Here is a 26,062-nt window from a genome sequence, read left to right as displayed (position 1 = left end):
AAAATACAAAAATTAGCCAGGCTTGGTGGCACAACTCTGTAGTCCCAGCTACTCAGGAGGGTGAGGCAGGAGAATCATTCAAACCTAGGAGACAGAGGTTGCAAGTAAGCCAAGATCACACCACTGCATTCCAGCCTGGGCACAGAAATCTCTTAACAATAATACATATATTTCTAGAAAGATACTATAAACATTTCAATAGCAGATAGACTACACATATCAAGCTTTCTTACCTCATCATCTGAGTAGCTGTAGGCAGATGCAACAGCTACCCACACCTTACTGGCTACTGTCGCTGCTTGTTTCATGCCAGATTTTAGGACATCTATCTTGGGCCCTGAGAGTATATTATCCAGCTTTAATCCTGACAAAGAATTTACTACAGAACCCAGTGAGCCATGCGGTGAAGAACGCACCAGCGCTGACAAAGAAGTTGAACGTTCTTTATGAGTTCGAGAGGGGGTTTGCTGCTTGAAACGCGCAGCAAAAGTTTTAGACCTGGACACTGCAGGTGAGCTCTTTTCACCTTCAGGATTTTCCTGTGCTGGTGAACCGTGATCTAAAGGTAGGCTTGATCTCCTCTCTAGAGCATGAATAAATGCAGTAGTCATGCCAGACTCTCTGTTTTCCTCTCCGTGTAATTCCATACTAGAAGATTTACTACCTAGGGGACTTTTTAGGTTCATATAGCTTTCTATTTCATCAGCCAGATTACGTGCGATAACTGGAGAAAACAACTTATCTTCAGAATCAGGAGTTTTTTCCTCTGTACATTCAGTGGCTAAAAGAGACAAAGGATCTAGTCCAGTTTCAACATCTTCCCTCTCAACCGCCTTAGCAATACCATATAAACTACTTCTCTTATTCTTCAGATCTCTGGATCCTATTTTCAAGTCTCTGGACTGATTACTGGTACTATCACTTAGTAGACTCTCATATGTATCCTCTGTTGCAGTAGTTTTAGCTATGTCATCAACCACAGGCTCAAGGAGTTCTTGGCTTTCCTCAAGTATCTCTGGCACCAGAGATGATCTGTGCCCAGGATTCGAAGTGCTTTCAGACACACAAGTCCTACTATCAGGTAGGTGATAGCTAACATTCTCAAAGCTATGGGTTCTTGCAATATGAAATGGAGAAGTCTTAGGGCATGTCAATGCTGCCGTGAGAATCTTGGCATCTGCTCCCATCATGATAGCCATTTCACTTGAATTCAAATCCAAACTACTCTTCTTAAGCAACATTCCTGCTCGACTTTCAGAACTAAAACTACAACTCCTCTCAGGAAAATGCTTTTGTCTTTTTTCTGCTCTATCACCATTCTTCTTGAGATTAGTAGCTTCACCAAAGACTGCATCTTCTACTGGATCTTGAGTAGAAAACAGCACATTTGATATACTACCTAAAAGGGAAAGTAAAAATATTAACAATGAATCTCTATTTTCCAAGTTAAGTTTTATTAAAATGTTTACTGTTTTCCTGATTACAAATGTGACATATACACAGAATAAAAGACCCAGAAAATTTAGAGGCTATAAAGAAGGTATTTTTTAGAAAGTACCCTGGAAAAGCTATTTAAACCTGCCTCCCTGGGATAACATTTTAATGTATAACCTGTCTTTCATCGTGTAAGTATATAAACACCCATTTAAAAAAACAAATCATGCAATATATGATAGATGGATGTGTCTGTGTTGTTCACTAAAATACAGAAAAAGAATCTCTTCCATCTTAGTTTTGTATCCATGCAACAAATACTTGCTAGGAATCTACTCTGCAAAAAGCAAATTTGTAATCATAGAGGAATTGTATATTTGCTCTACTCACACCCTGACTGCTGTAAAGTAAAAGAATCTGGAATGGAATGCTTAGCTCTGGCAAATTCTAAGAAAGCTGGCTGGGCGTGGTAGCTCATGCCTGTAATCACAGCACTTTGGGAGGCTGAGGCAGGCAAATCAGGAGGTCGAAAGTTTGAGACTGGCCTGGCCAACACAGTGAAACCCCATCTCTACTAAAAATACAAAATATTAGCTGGGCCTGGTGGCAGATACCTGTAATCCCAGCTACTCAGGAGGCTGAGGCAGGAGAATCCCTTGAACCCAGGAGGCAGAGGTTGCAGTAAGCCGAGATTATGCCATGGCACTCCAGCCCAGGCAACAGCGACGGTATAAGACTCTGTTTCCACAAAAAAAAAAAAAAAAAAAAAAAAAGGCCGGGCGCGGTGGCTCAAGCCTGTAATCCCAGCACTTTGGGAGGCCGAGGCGGGTGGATCACGAGGTCGAGAGATCGAGACCATCCTGGTCAACATGGTGAAACCCCGTCTCTACTAAAAATACAAAAAATTAGCTGGGCATGGTGGCGCGTGCCTGTAATCCCAGCTACTCGGGAGGCTGAGGCAGGAGAATTGCCTGAACCCAGGAGGTGGAGGTTGCGGTGAGCCGAGATGGCGCCATTGCACTCCAGCCTGGGTAACAAGAGCGAAACTCCGTCTCAAAAAAAAAAAAAAAAAAAAAAAGCTGATAAAATCTCAGTGGTTAAAAAATTATTCAGATATATCCACTTCTCCAACAAATATCTAAACACCTACTAAAATCCACTATATGAGGTGCTAAGAATACAAAAGCAAATAAAACAGAAATAATCTCAGCCTTCACAGAAGTCAGTCTTATTTGATCAGGTAAAGAAAAAAACATGCTAGTGGCCATAGCAGCTTCCCTCAGCTTTGGAAGAAGCAAGCAATCTTCTGCTCTTTGCTACCATGTAATTTGTTTCACTCCAAGACCAAAAGTTATTATTTCCTATTTGAATCATTATTAGAACTTAAGTCTACCTGTTATGGACTAAATGTTTGTGTCCCCCAAAATCCACATGTTGAAATCCTAATCCCCAGTGTGATAGTTACTAGGAGAGAGGGCCTTTGAAAGATAATTTGATCATGAAAGTGGAACCCTGATGAATGGGATTAGAGCCCTTATAGAAGAAAACCCTGAGAACTCGCTCCTTCTCTGCTGTGCGAGGATACAAGAAGCTAGCAGTCTGCAAACCTGGAAGAGGGCCCTCTGCAGAACTCACCATGGTAACATCCTAATCCTGGACTTTACAGCCCCTAGCTATAAGAAAGAAATCTCCTCCTTTCTTTCTTCCTTTCTTTTCTTTCTTTTTCTTTTCTTTTCTTTTCTTTTTTTTTTTTTAAAGTTAGGGTCAGGCCAGGCCCAGTGGCTCACACCTATAATCCCAGCAATTTGGGAAGCTGAAGCAGGTGAATCACCTAAGCTCAGGAGTTCAAGACCAGCCTGGGCAAAATGGTGAAACCCTGTCTCCACAAAAAAATACAAAAATTAGCCAGGCGTGGTGGCACTCACCTGTAATCCCAGCTACTTGGGAGACTGAGGCAGGAGAATCCTCGATTGCTTGAGCCCAGGAAGTCAAGGCTGCAGTGAGACATGACTGTGCCACTATACTCCAGCCTAAGTGACACAGTGAGACCTTGTCTCAAAAACTGTGAAGCAGCCTGAAAAATTCATATTTAGGATTCTCATTTGTGTTTACTTTCCTTTGTTTTCTTTTTATCCAGTGCCTTTTACTGTAGTCACATCATTTGTTGTGTTAAAAAGCATAATGTCTGAGAGCTTCAAGGAAAAAAACTGTCTTAGATAAGATCTTTTAAACTTCAAGATTGATTTCAAGGTTCTTTTTAATCTTTCAAGTTAGTACTAATAATCATATTTATATCAATTAATCAGAATAAGCATTTAGAGATATTCTTTTTAAGCCTTCATGGGAATTAAACTAACCTATTTTACAACTCAAAATGTGTACCTGGTTTAAAAGCTGTTCCCAATATTTGAGAAACAAATCTTTGCAAATATTACTGGTTTTCATAGTATTTCCAGGAATTTAACAACACATTTTATTCAATTTAAAAATATTTGCTATATTGACAAAAGTCCCATTATCCTTGCCCTTCATTCTTAACATGAAAATAAGGTAAGTTAAAAGGTAAAGTAACACAAAAGTCCACAGACTATGTCCAGTTCAATATTCTTAGAGGATTCTAAGACTGTGATGAAGAAAACTCTTCACTCCATTTCCCCAGCATTTTTGCTATCAAGAAGTTGGGAAAATGGGATCTGCAATGTGTTTTTCAATTATTTTCTCAAAAAACCTCTAGCCCCATCTCTTAAGCACTACCCAAAAAAGTAGTGAGTGAAACTTGGAGTCACAGTGAATACAAAGAGAAAAGACTTTAAGAACAAGGGAGTACTTTTACATTGGTTTAAGAAGCTGAACTAATTTCTGTAAAGTCATACAATGGATACATTTTCAGACAAAAGAGTCAACTTTAGAAAAGTGAACTGTAGCCACCGCTAATGAACAGCAAAGGATGCAGGTCAATTTCATTGTCTTTTAAAATCATATACTTAGAGGCCAGGCCCGGTGGCTCCTGTAATCCCAGCACTCTGGGAAACCAAGGTGGGTAGATCAGGAGGTCAGGAATTCAAGACCAGCCTGGCCAGAATGGTGAAACCCTGTATCTACTAAAAATACAAAAATTAGCCAGGCGTGGTGTTGCCTGTAATCCCAGCTACTTGGGAGGCTGAGGCAGAGAACTGCTTGAACCCAGGAGGTGGAGGCTGCAGTGAGCTGACATCCCACCACTGCACTCCAGCCTGGGCAATGGAGCAAGATTCCATCTCAAAAAAAAAACAAAAACAAAAATCATATACTTACATGTGTGCCATAAGAGTCTTGAGAAGCCGACAACATAAATGAAAGTAGAAAACTCAGATTCAAGGGAGTCATGCACATAGAGTTATTTATTACAATCACAAATAAGAAGTGGCTTGGGGTACCTATAACAATGGCCAAAACTAAAGCCCCACTGGCATATCTGTATAGAGGGGAAATGATGTGAATCTTTGTCTTCCCACTTCCCTTCACTGATAGGAATTAGCCTGCCATTCATAAGCCCTCTGCGACTCGATCACGTCACTGCTTCTCTCTCATGATGCATACAGAAAGCCCTACAAGTAAACTCTCTCATTATCTACAATGAGAAAGAGTGGCCAAATGGAGAACAGTCACCACAACAGGAAAGGGTATTCCAAATAACAATTAAATACACCAAATACTCCTTTTAAAAATCAAACACCTTTAAGTAAAAATATTTTCAATTTCTTTAGCCTATTTATAGAATTCGAAAGTCCCTTCCAGCTCTTTAGCATGTTCATTACAAGTAGGTAAACAATTTAATGTTATTTAAGACACATATGTGTCTATAGAAGTATTTTAAGTATTTAATAACCAAAATGTAAAGACTCACCAGTGCTACATTTCCTGCTGTTGATATCAAATATACCAGATGGAACTTTCACAATACTGCTGCCCCATGCAGGAGATTCAGTAGGACTATGAGGCTCTGGAGTCGGTTGTGAATGTTTTGCCACAAAAGCAGAGGCATCACATACCTCTGGAAAAAAATATTTCGATGTTATCATTCCTACTTTTGCCAATATTAAACAGAAACCACATATTGATTTTTATATAGTATATGTATTTTTCTCTAATACTGTGTCTATTTTACTTCAGACACAAAGTAAAATAGACTATATCTGGTTTACTTTATGCCATAAATGCTGCCAGTATTAACTGAAATAAATGCTTTGTTTTAGCATTCAATAATCCTAACATGAATGTTCTTAAGTGAATCAATTAAGTCTCTCTGGCCTTCAGTTCTCCTTCTCATCACTTGGCCAGTAGGAAAGGGGCTTGCTTCTCCAAAATTCTGGAGTATGAAATAAGTAACATCAAAGAAAGTGCACTTTAGTGAAAGCAAAGAAGAAGAGCATCTTATTCTATAAGCCAAAATATTCCTCTATATTTTCATAAAATGATTACAACAAATTATCTCTACCTTAGTGAGTCCTATAAAAACTGGGAAAACCACAGACTATTTTTAACCCATGAATGAAAACTATCCACCTATATATTTAAAGGACTGCTAATGAAAAAGCATTTTAAAATTAAAAAGGGCACTAAAATAGAAGTTTTGATGACTCAAAATTTAGTCCTGGTTCTGTCAAAAGTACCTCTGTAATTCTGGCAAATGCCTCAATGGGTCATACTTTCCTGCAAAGTTATGGGCTGACCTACAGAATTTCTAAAGGTCTCTTATGGCCAGGTGTGGCGGCCCACAGCTGTAATCTCAGCACTCTGGGAGGCAGAGGTGGGAAGATCACTTGAGCTCAGGAAGTCAAAAGTAGCCTGGGCAACATGGTAAGACCTTGTCTCTACAAAAAATTAAAAAATTAGCCAGGCATGGTGGCAAGCGCCTGTGGTCCCAGCTGACAGGGGGCTGAGGCAGGAGGATCCTATGAGGCCAGGAGATCAAGGCTGCAGTAAGCCATGTCTCGCCACTGCACTCAACCTGGGTAACAGAGCAAGACCCTGTCTCTAAAAAAAAAAACAAAAAGAAATAAATAAAGGTCTCTTAAACTTCAGAGACAACCAAAATCTACCTTATATAACAGTATGTAGCATCTTAAGAGCCAGACCTCACATTTGTGAAAATAATCATCAAAGCTATCAACTAAGATAAACTGTTAATTATTAATAATGCAGGTATTATTCTAAGTAAAGTTTATAAATATCAGTATTTAACCTTCTGTTTGCATTTCTGTTTTAGTTATCAATTCTTTTGCTGCTTGTTCTTCAGGCACATGAATTTCTGCATCATCCTTTATAAGTTCATCCTTAGACCCATATCCTTGGTCAGACTGACCACCTGTTAAAAAGAACGCAGGCTTACGTATAAATGTTTTCATATAATTCATATATAAAATATCAAAAGAAAATTCCACTGATCTATACAAAGAGAAAAGGAAGACAAGAAAGCACACAAGGCACACAGAACATTTTAAAAATAATGATAAGCACCAAAGAACAGCAGAAACAGGAACATCAAAGACTAAACACATTTGGAGCACTAAATCTTAATTTCTTCATCTGTAAATTAAAAAGATTTAGACAAGATGTTTGGAAAAGTCTCTTTTGGAGAGTGTCTACAGAATGCTATCTTCTGTGTAAGAATGAAAAGTACATATATCTGCTTCCTTTTGCAAAAAGAAATGCAGAAAAAATAAACTCGAAAATAGTAAAGATGGTTACCTAAAGGCTTGGGGGGAAATAAGATGCAATGAATAAAGACGCAGAAAATTTCTCTAGGTATGGCTATGGTATTGCTTTTATCTTTACAGATGTAATATACTTCTGCATGTTAAAAAAAAAATAAAATCAGTTAAGATAAAGGGGGTACAACTGAATGCAAACAGAAACAAATGAAGCCAACTGTATATCACATGAAAACCACACTGAGAGGGTCAGGGGAGGACAAATTCAAGTAACTTTTGAACACATTATTTTGAATATTTACCCTAAGCCTAGGAGTAATCATCAAATCCTGAACTGCCTAGTAGGTTTGTTTTTCACAGAGAAATGAGTGTGACAATTCTGAAATTATTTTTTATGTACAGTACACATCTTTTCTAGCTTAGGAAAAAAGTTTAGAAGGAGTAACACCATGGTAACAGTGAGCCGAAATCTTAGCTTCCAAAATCGAGTCCCCATAAAAGAACCAGGGATCCCTGAAGAAATGGCTGATTCTAGAGCTCAGATAGAGAAGGTACAAGATTGAGCTAGAATAGTCTGTTGTGCCAAAAAGGTAGTGCTCAGAAACATGATGGCAGAATATCTAATGGACATGAAAACCAGCTTACAGGAGCTCCCACTGGCCAATACAGGGATAGTTTGAAGATCAAATAAGGACAGTAATGAATTACACTTCAATGAATAAAATAGGAATCCAGGAATCTGTACTCATAATAAATAAGAAAAAAAATAGAGAATGGAGAATTTTCTATATACTAGAATATCATCTTCTAAAGGAGTGACAGAGTTGGCAAAATCACCACTTTTAGCCATCATAGTAATGACTGGTTCAGGCAAGCATCAATGGATGCCAAATTTAAAAGAGAAAGTGTCATGAGAAAGGATCCTAGCACATTGTCACAGAGTGTCCTTTCAAAAATTGCTTTTTATCTGAGAGGGAAAAAATATTATAGTAACTATCTACAGAGAAACAAGACAATAGTGAGACCAGGTGATCCAAATTAATATCACCAATGATGGTCTGACAGACTGTGTGTGCCTGTAGAATGTGGTAACCTGAGAAGGATTCAACCTCATTTATGTAGCAAACCCATGGATGTATAACCTAATCACTAGGAAATAGCAGACATATCCAAATTAAAGAACATTTCACAAAATAATTAAAATGAATTCTTCAAAAAGGCCAAGGTCATAAAACATTTTTTAAAAGGCTAAGGAACTGTGCCAAGTTAAGGAAGACTAAAGAATGGGAGTTAAATTACCACAAGGAAAATTAGGACAACGGACAAACTTGGAATATAAAGTAGTATATCAAAGTTTTCTTGAATTTGGTAACTAAAGTGTCGTTATACAGAAGAGAAAACACCACTGAAATAGTAAGACGTAAAAGGGCAAGATGTATGTACCCTGCTCCTATGATTTAGGAAAAAGAAATGGTATGTATATGCATAAAGAATGAAAATAACAAAGCAAATGTGGCATAAAAAGCAGTGAATCTAGATAAAAGATATGAGAGTTTTCTGTATTATTCTTGCAACTTTTCTCTAAGTTTGAAATTATTTCAATTTTTTTTTTTTTTTTTTGAGACGGAGTTTCACTCTTGTTGCCCAGGCTGGAGTGCAATGGCACGGTCTTGGCTCACTGCAACCTCCGCCTCCTGGGTTCAGGCAATTCTCCTGCCTCAGCCTCCTGAGTAGCTGGGATTACAGGCACGCGTCACCATGTCCAGCTAATTTTTTGTATTTTTAGTAGAGACGGGGTTTCACCATGTTGAGCAGCATGGTCTCGATCTCTTGACCTCATGATCAACCCGCCTCGGCTTCCCAAAGTGCTGGGATTACAGGCATGAGCCACCGCGCCTGGCCACTATTTCAAATATTTTTAAAGTCTGTTTTGACTTTAAAGTTCTATCACTTAAAATCAAAACTAAGATCAGTTACTAGAGAAATCACCATAAAGATATCAATAAAAGGCACAGAAAATAACATATGCAGTACCTCCATTTTCCATCACTTATTACACTGCCACTCAGACTCTGGGTTTGCCATATAACAAAAGAATTAAATGTCTTTAAACACTATTACTTAGAATGACTAACTTCAGTCACTTTTTTACTGGCTCCCTCAAAAAGTCTGGTAAAGCAATATGGTTCTATGAAATAAACACTAGGCTGGGACCTGGGTAGATTAAAACCAAACATGCCCCTAACAGCTAAGTGACTCTGTATCAGGTACCCAGTGGAAAGATTTCATAAGATAATCATTAATGAAATGAGCAACTTAAGCACCTGGGCTGAAGACTCCAAAAGCATCAAATGGCATCATGAGAAGTTCTACAGAGACACACCACCACTGCAAATTCAGTATGTGGAATTCAGTCATTTGAAATGCGGCTAAAACATATGTAAGGGGGACCTGAAGGTTCTCACCCAACTATTGAAGTCTTTATATCAATTATTCAGGATTACTAGGAGACTGGTATTTCCATTAAAGGAGTAAATTGCCTCTATAATGAGATAAACTTAAAAATCTGAAGGAATGGGGGAAGGAATTTATGTATTACTATTACTATTACTATTCCTGGTAAACTGGTTTCATAACAAAAAAAAATGTTTTTTGTTTTTTTATATAGGAATCTCATTTCCTCTACAAGTATCAGCAAAAAATGCTAGAGGAAATAAAATAAGGTAGCTTTAAAATAAATGATTCATAAAAATTCTTGTTAATATAATATACAAACATGACAGCAAACTGAGGAAGTTTATTACAAACAGAATTGTAATGTATAGCTTTATGTTGACTTTCAATTATTTACACATGCTCCTGTAATTATGGGAGGGTTGCTTTTAGCATAATAATTCAGTAGAACAATTTTGGAAAGAAATAACCACACCACCTCAACAGCTGAAACAATTAATTCTTCAATGCTTTTAACACTATTTGTCACAATGATGCTACAAACAAACCTCAAAATAGGAATTTAAGCAAGGCATAATATATCTTCAAATAAGATAAAAAATATGCTTTGCAAACGGAACATTAAAAAAGTAAGTTAATTTGATATTTTCAATAGAGTCTATATATGATTACATTTATCTGAAGGAGAAAAGGCAAGAAAATGAAAACTGTTTACCACTCATAACAATACTTAAAATATAATGAAAGTCTTTCCCCCACCCTTGTATGTCAGCAAAATTTAACCTAATAAATGGGAAATTACCTGATGTGGTTAACAGTCAAGGGTAGAATTAATGCACACGTGTATCCATAGCTTCACGTCATACAAGTCTGTCTGCACCCCACACCATGACAGCCAAGGACAAATGCAGCACCAAGAAACAGCACAGAGCAAAAAGCAAAGCAACAAAGAGCAGAGAAAAGGAAACTTCAGTCATTGAGACAAGTTCAGAAGCACAGGAATTAGACCCAGAATTCTTTTTTAAAGGAAGGCCTGAAATATTAAAAACAACCACCAAAAAAAAAAAAAAAAAAAACACACAAGAAGAAGGATGTGCAACACACATATATCTGCACAATGTGCTACTTTAATTACACTTATTTCTAACTTCAGAGGACAGGGGTTATTCCCATGACTATGTACATAAAAGCAGCTTCAGTAACTCACAGATCTTAAAAAAACGTAACTTAAAGAGAATGCTTTTCCTCATGGTGTGACTTCCTTCCTTTCCTTTTTAATATTCATAAAGTTTTAAGATATATTTTCTATTTAATTAAAAAAAGATTTGCAAGTTGTGTCACTAATTTTGAAGTTCCTTAGCTCATGATTCCTAATTATAGCATACACGTTCACAAATTAATGATGAACAAATACAAAGAAGCATCATGCTAGAGCACTGTGCACAGAACTACCATACTAATTCTGTACTATAGGAAATAAAGAAAAGTGATCTGCAGACTTGTATTGCTTCTCTTCTACTTTTAAAGTACTAAAAGTAAAGTGCTTATAGCACTTTTAAAGGATTCATGTCACACAAACTCAAGAAGGAAAGAAGCTATTTGAAAAAGGAAAGATTAAACGTGAGAGTTAAGTGAAGACTTAGTCAAATCTGTATTTTAGTACCTGTGCTAGAGTGATTATCAACGGACTCAAGCCTGATTAAATCTCTGACGAAGACTGTGTGCTCCCCATTGTTAGCATCATTAGAACTATCCACGCTACCGTGGCTCACCGTGTCCCCATCACTTCCACCTGTGACATTCTGAGGAGCTAAAGATAAGGACAATAGCAGTTCAATAACTCATACATTGATAATCTCTTAAACTAAACATGAATGACTCACAGTTCACTTACAGTCACAGAACACTTTCTAAATTTCTGGAAAAAAACAAAAACAATTTTGGACTAAGATAACCTGTCTTTAATTATATATGAAAATGTCCACCACAATTTAAGGTTTCTACTTCACATAGCTAAAAATTCATATGCCTATAAAGCTCATGGTTCAGCAAGAAAGTATACTTCTAATCACATGTATTACCTGATATTGAGGAGACCTGTGATTTTTGCACAGTCTTTTTAAGTGGTTGCCTAAACTGTGCCAAGCCACGTACCACATTCCGTACCTTCGTCCATAAGAAGATACCACTGCGGGTACTGCTAGGCCACGGGCTCTCCAAAACTACCTAAAGGTAAAATAAGGGGAAAAATAATGTTCATTAGCAATATCTGATTTTAAAAATACATACATGCATATATGTGTGTGTGTGTGTGTGTGTGTGTGTGTGTGTGTATACACACACAAATATAAAGTTATACTAGTCAAGAGGTATATGAAAAAATGCTAATTACTAATCATCAGAGAAACACAAATTAAGACAATGAGATATCTATCATCTAATACTTGTTAGAATCATTATTGTCAAAAAAAAAAAAAAAAAAAGATGTCGATTAAGGATGTGAAGAGCTAGGCATGTTGGCTCATGCCTGCAATCCCAACACTTTGGGAGGCAGAGGCGTGCAGATCACCTGAGGTTGGGAGTTCCAGCCCAGCCTGAACAACAGGGAAAAACCCGCAACTTTACTAAAAACACAAAATTAGCTGGGCATGGTGGCAAATGCCTTTAATCCCAGCTACTCGGGAGGCTGAGGCAGGAGAATCGCTTGAACCCAGGAGGTGGAGGTTGCGGTAAGCCGAGATCATACCACTGCGCTCCAGTCTGGGCAACAAGGGCGAAACTCTGCTCAAAAGAAAAAAGGATGTGGAGAAAAGAACACTTACACGCTCAGTGGAAATGCAAATTAGTACAGCCATTAAAAGGACTCCTCACAAACAGTATGGAGTTTCCTCAAAAAATTAAAACTAGAACTACCATATCATCCAGCAATCCTACTACTGGGTATAGATATGCAAAAGAAATGAAATCAGTACACTCCAGAGATCTATACTCCTCATATTTACTGCAGCATTATTCATAATAACCAAAATATGGAATCATCCTAAGTGTTCATCAATGTATGAATGGATGAAGAAACTGTGGTATATACACACAATGAAATATTATTCAGCCTGAAATAAAAAAGGAAATCCTGTCATTTGTGACAATATGAATGATCCCAGAGGATGTAACGGTAAGTGAAACATGCCAGGCACAGAAAGACAAATACTGCATATATATGAGATCCAATAAAGTGAAACCCATAAAACTTAGAGAGTAGAAATGGTTACCAGGGGCTTTGGGAGGTGACAGGAAACAGGGGACTGGAAGATGTTGGTCAAAAGATACAAAATTTCAGTTAGATAGGAGAAATAAAGTCAAGAGATCTGTTGAACAACATGGGGACTACAGTTAATAACAATGCATTGTATTTTGAAAATTGCTAAAGAGACTACAAGTGTTCTCACCACAAAAAAATGGTAAGTATGTGAAGTAAGGCATATGTTACTTACTTAATAGCCTGATTGATCCATTCCACAATATATGTATCTCAAAACATCATATTGTACATGATAAATGTACATAGATTTTATCAATTATTTAAAAAGAATTATATCCCAAAATCTCTTGTAACAGGAATTTCATGAATAACAAAAGGTATACAAAATTATCATTCTTAATAAGCAGCACATACCGCCTAATGTCAATCCTACTTACCTTATTATAATAGCCATAAGTAATAGCATTAGGCTTTATCCTAGCAGTTTTCATTTCAAATAAGACTCTCACTGCTAAAACAGGATGACCCCAAAGTCCACAAAGCTGCATTACTACTCGATAGCACACCTAACAACAAAAAAAATTGAATTGTCAGTAATTAGCATACTACTCTATTTGTGAATTGTAGAAATTTTACTGAATTCTTTTCATGAAGTTATTAAGCATTATTTTCTCCTTTGTTCTGCTTTGAGCATCTTAGCAAATTATTTTTAAGACCATTCAGGCTGGGTGCAATGGCTCGTGCCTCACAGCACTTAGGGAGCCAAAACGGGCAGATGACCTGAGGTCAGGACTTCAAGACCAACCTGGCCAACACAGTAAAACCTCATCTCTACTAACAGCACAAAAATTAGATGGGCAGGGTGGTTCATGCCTATAATCCCAGCTACTTGGGAGGCTGAGGTATGAGAATCGCTTTAACCCAGGAGGTGGAGGTTGCAAGGAGCCCATATCACACCATTGCACTCCAGCCTGGGTGACAGAGCAAGACTCTGTCTCAGAAAAACACCAAACCTATTCATTAATACAGGTATCATTATTAACTATTTCACATAAGACATATTTGTCGGCCGGGCGCGGTGGCTCAAGCCTGTAATCCCAGCACCTTGGGAGGCTGACGCAGGTGGATCACGAGGTCAAGAGATTGAGACCATCCTGGTCAACATGGTAAAACCCCGTCTCTACTAAAAATACAAAAAAGTAGCTGAGCATGGTGGCATATGCCTGTAATTCGAACTACTCAGGAGGCTGAGGCAGGAGAATCGCCTGAACCCAGGAGGCGGAGGTTGCGGTGAGCCAAGATCGCACCATTGCACTCCAGCCTGGGTAATAAGAGCGAAACTCCGTCTCAAAAAAAAAAAAAAGACATATCTGTCCATGTCCCAATTGTTTGAGTAACTAAATCTACTCTATTACTCTTCGTAAATTTGAGAGGGGATTCATTTCTAAAATCAAGTATACAGGCCGGCAGCGGTGGCTCACACCTGTAATCCCGGAACTTTGGGAGGCCAAGGTGGGCAAATCACCTGAGGTCAGGAGTTTGAGACCAGCCTGACCAACATGGTGAAACCCCACCTCTACAAAAATAAATAAATAAATAAATTAGCCAAGCATGGTGGCACAGGCCTGTAATCCCAGGTACTCAGGAGGCTGAGGCAGGAGAATCGCTTGAACCTGGGAGAAAGAGGTTGCAGTGAGCCAAGATTGCAATTTTACTCTTTTCCTGAGGGAAGAGTAAAACTGTCTCAAAAAAATAAACAAAATCAAGTATAATTAAAGTCTGTCTCTCCCCAATAACTATGCTTTCCACTCAATGCCAAAAGAATTAAAAACTTATCTCCAAAATGCCTGTAGAACAAACAAGACTTGTCTTTAAAAGAATAAGAACAAAATTAAATATACTGTAACATTATTAGCAAAGATTTTTTTTTTTTTTTTTTTTTTTTTTGAGACAGAGTTTCGCTCTTGTTAACCAGGCTGGAGTGCAATGACGCGATCTCGGCTCACCGCAACCTCCGCCTCCTGGGTTCAGGCGATTCTCCTGCCTCAGCCTCCTGAGTAGCTGGGACTACAGGCATGCGCCACCAGGCCCAGCTAATTTTTTGTATTTTTAGTAGAGACGGGGTTTCACCACGTTGACCAGGATGGTCTCAATCTGTTGACCTCGTGATCCAACCACCTCGGCCTCCCAAAGGATTTTTAATTTTTAATTCTGATCTAGTTCAAAATAGTTTACAGTTATCTTAACATCAAAAATAATTTTTAAAAGGAAAAATAGCATGAGAAAAAGCGAAATAAGTGCCTCAGTTTCCTCAACCATTAACTGGATAATATCAGTATGTACTTCTTAGGATGGTTTCTGAGGCTTGAGAGAAAAATGCATGAAAATGTCTAGAACATCACTCACTGAGTGCTTCTACGAACCAGGCACTTTAAGTATATTAACTGATTTAACCTTCAGACTATGATGAAGGTACTATTATTACCTACCTCGGTGGCTCTCCAGGAGCAATTTTGCTCTCCAAGGGAACATTTTTTATTGTTGTGATCTGTTCAGGGAAAGAGAGGCATCTAGTAGGTAGACGCCAAGGATGCTGCTAAACATCCTACACAATGTATAAGATAAACTCCTAAAATAAACAATTACATGGGCCAAGATATCAATAGTGCCAAAGTTGAGAAGTTTAAAGCTACAATTTCAAATAGACAATCCAAAACGCAAATAGGTTCTACAGGCCAGATGCAATGGTTCACACTGATAATCTCAACACTTTGGGAGGTCAAGCAGAAGGATGGCTTAAGGCTATAAGTTTGAGACCAGCCCAGGAAACATATCGAGATCCCATTTCTAAAAAATATAAAACTAAAAAAATTAGTCAAATGTGGTGATGTGCACCTGTAGTTCTAGCTACTTGGAAGGCTAAGCGGGAGGATCACTTGAGCCCAGAAGTTCAAGGCTGCAGGGAGCTGTGATAGCACCACTGCACTCCAGCCTGGGCAACAGTACATGGCCCTGTCTCCAAAACAGACTATGTAACTCACCCTAAGGCACAGGTCCTAAGTGGAGAGCCACTTAATAAAAGCCTATTCCCTATCTCCTTCCCAATAAAGTTATATTAAGAATAAAATGAAGCCGGCCACAGCAGCTCATGCCTGTAATCCCAGCACTTTGGGAGGCCAAGGTGGGGGTTCAAGAGCCAGGAGTTCAAGACCAGCCTGGGCAACAAAGTCAGATTCCATCCCTTGAAAGAAAAAATTTTAAAAAAGAAAAACCATATGCCAGGCCAGGTGCAAGACTATATGCCTACAGTCCTAACTACTCCGGAGACAGGTGGGAGAATCGCTTGAGCCCAGGAGTTCAAGGCTGCAGTAAGCCATGATCACAAAACTGCAATCCAGCCTTGGCAAGAGAGAAGCGTGATCGCATCTCTTTAAAAATAAACAAACATGGCCAGCTGTGGTGGCTCACACCTGTAATCCCAGCACTTTGCGAAGCTGAAGTGGGCAGATCACTTGAAGCCAGGAGTTCAAGACCAGCCTGGCCAACATGGTGAGACCCCATCTCTATTAAAAATGCGCGCGCGTGCGCACACACACACAGAGCCAGGTATGGTGTCATGTGCCTGTAATTCCAGCTACTCAGGAGCCACAAAACTGTCTGAACCCAGAGGGCAGAGGCAGCAATGAGCCAAGGATAAATCCAACCTTGCTCAAAAATAAATAACTAAAATAAAAAATAAACAATATGCACCAGCTCCATGAAACACAGTAATAGTTTTACCTTTCCTCCTTAATGAAAATGCTTTGAGCACACTTAAAAGCAACTTAGTCCCAAATTTTATTAGCAGTATAAAAATAAAATTTATCTTAGAAATAATAAGTCAATTTGCTATACTTACCTCATCTAAGGGATCCACATCTGTTTTCCTCATCTTAATAAGTACATCATATGCCTGCTGAAGTGCTCTGACCTTAGGATGAGAAACTCTAACATAGGCCGGAAGACAGATAAACCATAAACTATAACAGTGACTGAACAGACACTTGGCCCACTGTGGTGGATTTGTATAACATCTCTTTGCCAATTTATGGGCTGTTTTTATTTCCTAGAAAGAGAATAAAATATTACAGCATTTATTAAAATTTATTAGGGTGACGGGAGAAGTGAGAAGGAAACAGGAGAGGCGAATTTAAGTAAAACTTGACTCTAAAATCAAGCACTTCGAAGTTGACTTTTGTGAGTAGCTTCCTGCTTAGTGCTAATGATTCCCCTGAACATTTATTTACAATAATACTTCATACTATACCACAACTATTTGTTAGCAAACATGTGTCTCTTAACAGAGTAGAAATTAAGAGCAAACATCACTCATCTTTTTATAATAGAATGGCTCGTGTCTTTTACAAAGAAGGCACTCATTTTTGATGGGTGAAAAAGTGATATTCTCACTCTTCTCTCTGCTGAAGTTTAATATGCTCTAGGCTAACTCCTGCCAAGATTTCCACTCTGTCTTCCCAAGCTACAGACTATGTTAACTCCCTCAATGACAGATTCCTTAAAAAAGATCTATTCCTTTTGAAGTCAACATAAACTTTCCTCCTAGGAGTTTGATAATTATGTTTTCTAGTTCTGATTTTCATTGTGATTTAGGTAGAAGAGAGAAGAAGGTATCAAATTCACCTGCTGAGCTTTTTTTTTGAGACAGAGTCTTGCTTTTGTTGCCAAGGCTGGAGTACAATGGTGCAATCTCAGCTCACTGCAACCTCCACCTCCCAGGTTCAAGCCATTCTCCTGCCTCAGCCTCCCAAGTAGCTGGGATTACAGGCACCCGCCACCACGCCTGTCTAGTTTTTGTTTGTTTGTTTGTTTGTTTTCTTAGCAGAGACAGGGTTTTACCATGTTGGCCAGGCAGGCCTTGAAGTCCTGACCTCAACTGATGCACTCGCCTCAGCCTCCCAAAGTGCTAGGATTATAGATGTGAACCACGATACCCAGCCATCTGCTGAGCTTTATCAAACTATGTTATGTTCCCAGAAACTAGAGAGCCTACCAGATATGTTAGAATGCCATTTTATGCTTTGCACTAAAGATTCCTCCACTAGACTATGTTCTAAATAAAAAAATTTTGGTGTATTAATTTTACTTTTGAGCTTGGTCTCCGTGACACTTCAGTATATATTTTAAAATACATGCCATTGTTTTTCTAAGATCCTAAGGTCCTTTTCCAGTTAGCCTGAAAAAAAAAAATTCTGCTATAAATGAAATTTAGACACTGAATCAGCAAAATTTTCTCATTTTAGAAATTTCCATTTTGTTAGCTGGTAACAGTAAAAAGAAAATTATTTAGTATTCTCATCAAACAACATTGAAAGAAATATGAACTGTATGAAATTAGGGAATACTTCAGCATATCTCTAGGATTTAGGGGACTATCCCATAAATTGGCAAAACCCAAACTAAAATTTTCAATGTGAAATTTTCCACATTTTGAAGAACCGCAAAATGTCAGTGTACGTATAAAGGATCTTTAATTTTAACTCACACATAACCATAGCTTAGTTCTTTATACCTAAATCACATATAGTAATGAAGCAAGATGTCTAGGTTGTCCTAAGTTAACTCCCTTTGGATTGTAATACTTGAAATAAAATATATTTACATTAGCCATTAGGGAAACGCAAATTTAAAATACAACTTCATACTTACTAGGTGGCTATAATAAAAACAAACAAACAATAACAAGAATAGACAAGAATATGCTGCGAAACTGGAACCCTCATACACTGCTGATGGGAATGTAAAAAGTCGTGCAGCCACTTTGGAAAACAGCCTGGGAAGTGCCTCAAAGGGTTGTACATAGAGTAACCATTTGACATAGCAATTTACTCCTAGATATATACCCCAAAGAAATAAAAACATACATCCATACAAACACACACAAATGTTCAATTCCAATATTCATAACAGCCAAAAAGTAGTTAAGTACCCACGTGTCCATAAATAGACAAAATGTGGTATGGCCACACAATGGAATATTATTCAGCAATAAAAATTATTACTGATATGTGCTGGAACATGGATGAATCCTGAAAATGTTATGCTAAATGAAAGAAGCCAGTCACAAAAGAACACATATTACATAGTTCTACTTGTGAAATGCCCAGAATACACAAACTTGTAGACAAAAAACAGATTTGTGGTTGCCTAGGGCTGCAGGGGATTGAGATTTGAGGTTAATGGCTAAAGGACAAAAACTTTCTTTTGGGGTTGATAAAAATATTCTAAAATTAATTGTGGTGGTAGTTGTACAGACCTGTGAATATACTAAAAGCCACTTAATCATACACTTTAAGTATGTATATTGTATGGTATATGAATTATATTTCAATTAAGTTTTCTAAAAATTATATTTGGTTCCTAAGTATTCCCTTAAAGCATGAACATAAGCATTCAAAAATATCAGCCTAGATAGACAGACAGACAGACAGACAGCTACATAGATGATAAGAGTTTTTTTTTTTTTTTTTTTTTTGAGATGACGTTTCACTCTTGACACCCAGGCTGGAGTGCAGTGCACAATCTCAGCTCACTGCAACCTCCACCTCCCAGGTTCAAGTAATTCTCCTGCCTCAGCCTCCCGAGTGGCTGGGATTACAGGTGCCTGCCACCATGCCCGACTAATTTTTGTATTTTTAGTGGAAATGGTTTCACCATGTTGGCCAGGCTGGTCTTGAACTCCTGACCTCAAGTGATCTGCCTGCCTCAGCCTCCCAAAGTGCTGGGATTACAGGCATATGCCACCATGCCCGGCCCAGCCTTGACATTTTAGGCACTCCTGCAAAAAATCTAGTTAAATTCAGTAACAAACATAGTGAGTTTTCAAATGGTTGTGGGTGATCATTCTAAACTATGAGCTGCATATCACATATACATATTTTACATCTTAAATGAACATGTATTAGATAAAGAATATCTGACCTGTTTAGTTCTCTTAGCCATGAGAGCTGGACTGTTTGTAATGCTATTCCCAGTAGGGTGTCTACTAAAACAAAGTTTCAATTCCTGCGGTCTGTCAAAAAGCTTAAGGTCCAGTCTTGGAAAGTATTTGTAACTAAAATAAAAAGCAAAAATAGAACTGCTGATTTAAAATACATCAACTCTTCACATTATTCCAGCATTTAGGCAAGTATTTCTAAACCTCAAATAGTACCCAACATTATTTTAAAGGCTTATATGGAAAAAATACTTTTTCAAAATTTTTTAATGATATAACATAGAAACTATCTTCATGAAAATTTTGTCACCTCTCCACCCTATATGTTATTTTCCATCAATTTCTAAAACACAGAAAACTCTCATATCTTACTTGAAGGGGGAAATAACTCTTTGAAGAGAATCCATGTGTTCGATAATTTATGTTTAAAAAAATTTTAGTACACTTTGTGTACTGATTTTAGTACACTTACTTACTATTTAGTACACTTATGTTTTCCTTAATAAAATTACCTTGCATCAGTATTTAAATTTAAAAATCGATAAAATTTTTATTTTAAGGATGTACCACAATTTGAGCAGTTTTTCACTGCTGGACATTATTAGGTTGTTTCTAAATTTCTCCAATTAAATATTTTCATATGTATATCTTTATGAATACTTTTGCTTACTTTCTTAGGATGAATACCCAATAATAGAGTTTGCTAGGTCCATGTTTATCAAAAGAATTAAAATTATTATAATTACTATCAATTTATTTCCAAAAAGATTATACTTGAACATATATTCTAACTACTAGCATAACCCATTCACAATCTCAAAGGTTTCTATTCATCATTTGGTTTGCATTTCTTTGAATGAAAAAAAGCAAAACACATTTTTATATTATTGACTTTGGATTTCTTCTTGGAAATTGTCTACTTATTTCCTTTTCCAATTTTCTGCCAGGAGATATTGCCTTTCCATATTTGATTTTATCTTGTTTGTCAATATCTAGATTCCAATTTCTAGCAATTAAGCCAAAGTAGAAAAGAATTTTATAGTTAATATGAAATCAAAATTGTATTTAATTAAGCCACTCAATCCCAGACATATTCTTCATTCTGATGCAGTCCTATTAATGTTATATATTAATTCTCTATTTTAGGAAGGTACTTAATTTACTTTCCATTTTAGAAATTCTTTTAGAAATACAGCCTAAGAAAATAACTGTATATACACATTAAGGTAGATGGCAAAGAATTACAAACAAATCCATAAGAGGCTAGTTAAATAAATCATAAAAAATGCATACAATGTAGTCACTACAAATGATAAGGCACAAAAATATTTAATGGCATGGGAAAATGTTCAGATCACTAAAGGCAAACACAGATTACAAAGAGAATCTACCAGATGAACTCATACATGCAATACATACACACATAAATCCACATAATAAACACATACCTACAATTGTTAAAGATACAAGTATTGATGCTAGAATGATGTATCAGTTTTCTCTGATTATCTTAGTTTATTAAATTTATGGCAATAAAAAATAACAAAATCCATTCTAATTTGTTAAAAGTCACATCCAAATCCTAGCCTTTATTTTAATAAAGAATAATTCCTGGCCCTCTACCTTAAGTTTTCTTGACAAATTACTAATTCATAAAAACTTCACAATCTCTATATCAACAATAAAACTCCCAAAGGGAGAGGGGAATCTCATAGAAGTAACATTTTTCTTCTTCAGAATTGGAACTTTTAAAGATTAAAATACAGTTAAACACCAAGGTAAATAATGATCGACATGAGATAATGCCATCAAATTTTTAAATTACAACCCTAGTGGCATTTCCATAAAATATTTATTTACATTAATTTACTGAATTAATACTGAAAATGACTTTCACAAAAGACTAATATACCTATCTACTAATAAAAATTAAAATAAACTAATAGGCTGTGCCTAAATAGGTCTTTTAAAACTTCCTATTACCTGTACTTTGGTGACAGGTCCTTTCCATCATCAGGAGGTGGCTCTGGTGGCATAATAAATACAGTATGCTCACTTTTCTGTGAATCATCTAGTTCTATCAATCTGGTATCTTCTGCTGAATCAAAATCAACCTGAAAATAATTTCTTTCCTCAATTAATTTGCATACAAACAAAATCCAATTCTGAAATTTCAATCCTTAACATCTGAGGAAAACATACCTTATCTGTTTTCTCCGTGCCTTTATCAGGAAACAACTAGAAAATAAGAAAACAGATACTTAATGAAAAAGTCCACTATGAATTTAACAGAGATTTTTATCTTATGTTCTGATTTAGAAAAAAACTACCCCTTTTCAGTATCGGCTGATACAAAACATTGCACAATATATTTTTAAGCTAAATATATACTCTTAGGCTAAGGCATAAATTTTTGCTTGTGGTTATTAGGATAGAAACTATTTTGATTAGCTCTTTTGTAAACCTTAAGACAAAAGATAACCAATCACAAGGTTATCTGGCTTCTCAAAAAAAAAAATTTCATTATTATTAAACTCCCTTATTAGTGATTGACATTAAGCTTCTCATATAACTGGAAGATAGTGGAATACCAATTTTGTAAATAAACAAAAATCTTGAATAGCTTTAATTATGTCCCTTAAGTTTTAGATCACACTGATAGGAGAAATTATTCAAATCTTCTAAGGCATATCAATCATTAGGGGATTATAAAATTAATATCATAATATTCTACTTTTTTTGGATACAATCTCAAATGTTATGTAATATATGGTTTCCATAAACAATAAGATCTACCTAGCAAAAAAAACGAATTCTATTAAAAGTTAGAAAAAACTATAACCAAGTCATTGCTGTCAAGAATCAATTTTAACTTCTTTAGGATGGGTAAGTACAGCTTAAAAATTTAACATATTTCCATCCTACATTAGAACAAAAGAAATACACTAGCAAGAGGATTTGGAAAGACATTAAAACAAAAGAACATAGGACTTCTATTACCCTTAAAACCATTTTTTAATTAAAAAAACTAAATCTTAAACTGTTATTCAATTAAATTTTAAAAATATATAAACTCACAAGGCTCAAGGAAACGTTCTTAGTACTCAAGTAAATAAAATAAAATAAAACGAAAGTGAGATTTAAAAAGAAAATTTACTGGCTGAGCATAGTGGCTCATCCTGTAACCCCAAGGATTTGAGAAGCCAAGGCAGGAGGATTGCTTGAGCCCAGGAGTTTGAGACCAGCCTGGGCAACAGAGTCAGACCTCATCTCAACTAAAACCTAAAAAACTAGCCAGGTGTGGCACATGCCTGTACTCCCAGCTACTCAGAAAGCTGAGGTCGGAGAATCACTTCAGCCCAGAAGTTTGAAGTTGCAATGAGCTATGATCATGCCACTGCACCCCAGCTTGGGTGACAGAATGAAATGCTGTTTCAAACAATCGATCAATCAATAAAGAAGAGAAAAATTGGCTATATGTGGTAGAAACTTGATACCACAAAAGAAAATGATTCTTAAATTCAGCCCAGAATTGGTAACACATACACACCCCCATACTGTCTTCCTTAGATCACTCTACACTAACAATAACAATGATAATTATATAGGTAAGGCAAGCTGTTTTTTCTAAACACTAATATAAGGACAAACTTTTACCTTTTCTATGCAATCATCAAAAAATGCTAATCCGGTATCTTTATCACTTACAAAACTGCATTCTTCAATGAAACGAATAAAAATCTGTGTTTTGGATAAAAGGGTATAGAATTTTGCATAGGCACGATCTCGACTTTTTAAAAATCCTGAGGAAAACAAAATTATAATTAAATTCAAATTTTAAACTGCAATTTGATGTCATAGTAAACATTAAACTTGTACTTATCTATATTACGTTCTCTTTATACATATATATCCACATTTAAAGAGAAGCTTCTACAGGTTGAGTATCCCTTATCTGAAATGCTTGGGACCAAAAATGTTTCAAAATTTTTATTTTTTTTAGGAGTTAGAAATATTTGCATGTGCACAATTAGATATCTTGAGGACGAGACCCAAGTAAACAGAAAATTCATTTACGTATCATATATATACATATTATACACACAGTCTCACGGTAATGTTATACAATATTTTCAATGATCTTGTGCATGAAATAAAGTGTCTGTTAAGTTCTTAAGTGTACTTGAGTGGAATTTTCCACTTGTGGTATCATGTCAGGACTCAGAAATTTTCAGATTTTGGAGCATTCCAGGCTTTGGATTTTTTCAGATTAGGGAAGCTCAACCTGTGGTAACTACCTATATAGCTCCTTCTGCCTAATTAAACCATGAAAAATACTTAAGTTGTATCCATGTCTTCACTGAAATCTGTATCCCCTGTAAGAAACCTCCACCTCTACAACTTTTAAGTAGAAATTTCTCTGATAATCTGCATACTCTTGAGTCCACAGTCAATTTCTAAAGAGTCAATGTCCTTCCTCTTTAACGCTGTGAGACTATTATTTCTGTACTGTGTTTTTAAAATTTCTGCTCACTAAAGATTCAAGCACCTGGCTATTCCACTGTCTCATCTATTAATTGTAGTCACCTATTGATTTCAGGGACACACCTTCATTCACTGAAGACCAGGGTATTTGATTCAAGGTCTCCTCCTTTCTAATTCCTATCACCATCATTCTTCCACAACCAGAAGCACAAACCATGAAAATACTTTGGATTCTTCATTCCTTGATTTTAGGTTTTCTTTTTTTTTTCTTTTTTTGAGATGGAGTCTAGCTCTGTCACCCATGCTGGAGTACAGTGGCGTGATCTCAGCTCACTCAACCTTCACCACCCAGATTCAAGTGTTTCTCCTGCCTCAGCCTTCCAAGTAGCTGAGATTACAAGCGCTGCCACCACACCGGCTAATTTTTCTATTTTTAGTAGACACAGAGTTTCCCCAGGCTGGTCTGGAATGGCTGACCTCAGGTGATCAGCCCGTCTTGGCCTCCCAAAGTTTTGGGATTACAAACATGAGCCACTGCACCCAGTCTCTTTTAAGAGATGGGGTCTTGCTATGTTGAGAAGGCTGGTCTTGAACTCCTGGCCTCAAGGAATCCTCCCATCTCAGCCTCCCAAAGTGCTGGAATTACAGGCATGAGCCACCATGCCTAGTCCTCATTCCTTGATTTTCAATGATCCTATGCTCCATCCAACCTTAAGCATCAACTTCAACACATAGTCAGTCTGTTGATTTTCCTTGCTAGCATTCAAAACAGCACTGCCTCCCGAATCTCTCATTTTCACATCACTTCCAGCCCATTACCTCTGCCTATGTGGTCTCCTTACGTAAGTATTTCTACTAAGTGTTTTAGAGTTTTTTTGGGGGGTAGGGTGGCGCAGAGAGGAAAGGCTCATTGAAATCTCCAGTCTATTGGACCTTTTTCCTCTACCTACATCTTCCCTTCTTCACTTCTTTCCCTATCCAATACTGATTCCATGCTATATCCATAATTTCGACTACTTTTTTGTCAATACTCTCTTATGCTCTTTTGTCTTTTTGGTTAAACCGACCTAGCATAACCCAGCTCTGGAGGACTGTACTGCCTGCTTTCTATGGATCTGCATTAGCGTGGCTGAGTACAAGTTAAGGGGGAAAAAAAGTGACAGAACGAGACTTGTCTCAAAAAAAAAAAAGAAAGAAAAAACTTCCGATCAGATCCTTCCCTTTTTTCTGTTGTTTCACTTTTTTTTTTTTTTTTTTGAGATGGAGTTTCACTCTGTCTCCAGGCTGGTGTGCAGTGGCACGATCTCGGCTCACTGCAATCTCCGTCTTCCAGGTCCAAACGATTCCCCTGCCTCAGCCTCCTGAGTAGCTGGGATTACAGGTGCGCGCCACCACGCCTGGCTAATTTTTGTATTTTTAGTAGAGACGGGGTTTCACCGTGTTGGTCAGGCTGGTTGCAAACTCCTGACCTTATGATCTGCCCGCCTCAGCCTCCCAAAGTGCTGCGATTACAGGCATGAATCACAGTGACCGGCTGTTTCACTTCTTAATAAAGGGCATGGCCATTCACTTAACTGTTAAAGGCAAAAGTCTCAAAGGTGCTCTTGATATCTCCCCCTTTACCTTACATTCCATATTCAATCAACAGGTTCTACTCAATCTAATTCCTAAAAAACTCACTCTCCTAATTACACTATCATTAATTAACCCAGGTCACCTCTGATAATCCCTAGAACCAATGTG

The 26,062-nt window shown here is 37.1% G+C and overlaps 1 protein-coding gene across 3 annotated transcripts in view; it reads right to left on the bottom strand.

Annotated features, from left to right (window-relative positions):
* Positions 1-26,062, bottom strand: part of DENND4C (DENN domain containing 4C) — a 134,673-nt gene that overhangs the window by 25,271 nt on the left and 83,340 nt on the right. For 2 of the 3 annotated variants that reach the window (XM_010338725.3, XM_010338726.3), the window contains exons 13-23: positions 23,492-23,637; positions 22,037-22,072; positions 21,818-21,948; positions 19,819-19,951; positions 16,739-16,945; positions 13,278-13,406; positions 11,663-11,807; positions 11,245-11,391; positions 6,659-6,781; positions 5,321-5,467; positions 234-1,399 (exon numbers count right to left, since the gene is read on the bottom strand). In XM_010338725.3, the coding sequence (XP_010337027.1) occupies positions 234-1,399; positions 5,321-5,467; positions 6,659-6,781; positions 11,245-11,391; positions 11,663-11,807; positions 13,278-13,406; positions 16,739-16,945; positions 19,819-19,951; positions 21,818-21,948; positions 22,037-22,072; positions 23,492-23,637 (2,510 nt within the window). The remainder of the gene's footprint in view (positions 1-233; positions 1,400-5,320; positions 5,468-6,658; positions 6,782-11,244; positions 11,392-11,662; positions 11,808-13,277; positions 13,407-16,738; positions 16,946-19,818; positions 19,952-21,817; positions 21,949-22,036; positions 22,073-23,491; positions 23,638-26,062) is intronic. The other variant, XM_074394898.1, reaches the window with a different exon arrangement.

The sequence above is a fragment of the Saimiri boliviensis genome, chromosome 2 (assembly GCF_048565385.1).
Source record: "Saimiri boliviensis isolate mSaiBol1 chromosome 2, mSaiBol1.pri, whole genome shotgun sequence".
In the NCBI taxonomy this organism is placed as follows: domain Eukaryota; kingdom Metazoa; phylum Chordata; class Mammalia; order Primates; family Cebidae; genus Saimiri; species Saimiri boliviensis.
This window is presented reverse-complemented; position numbering and strand designations above follow the sequence as displayed.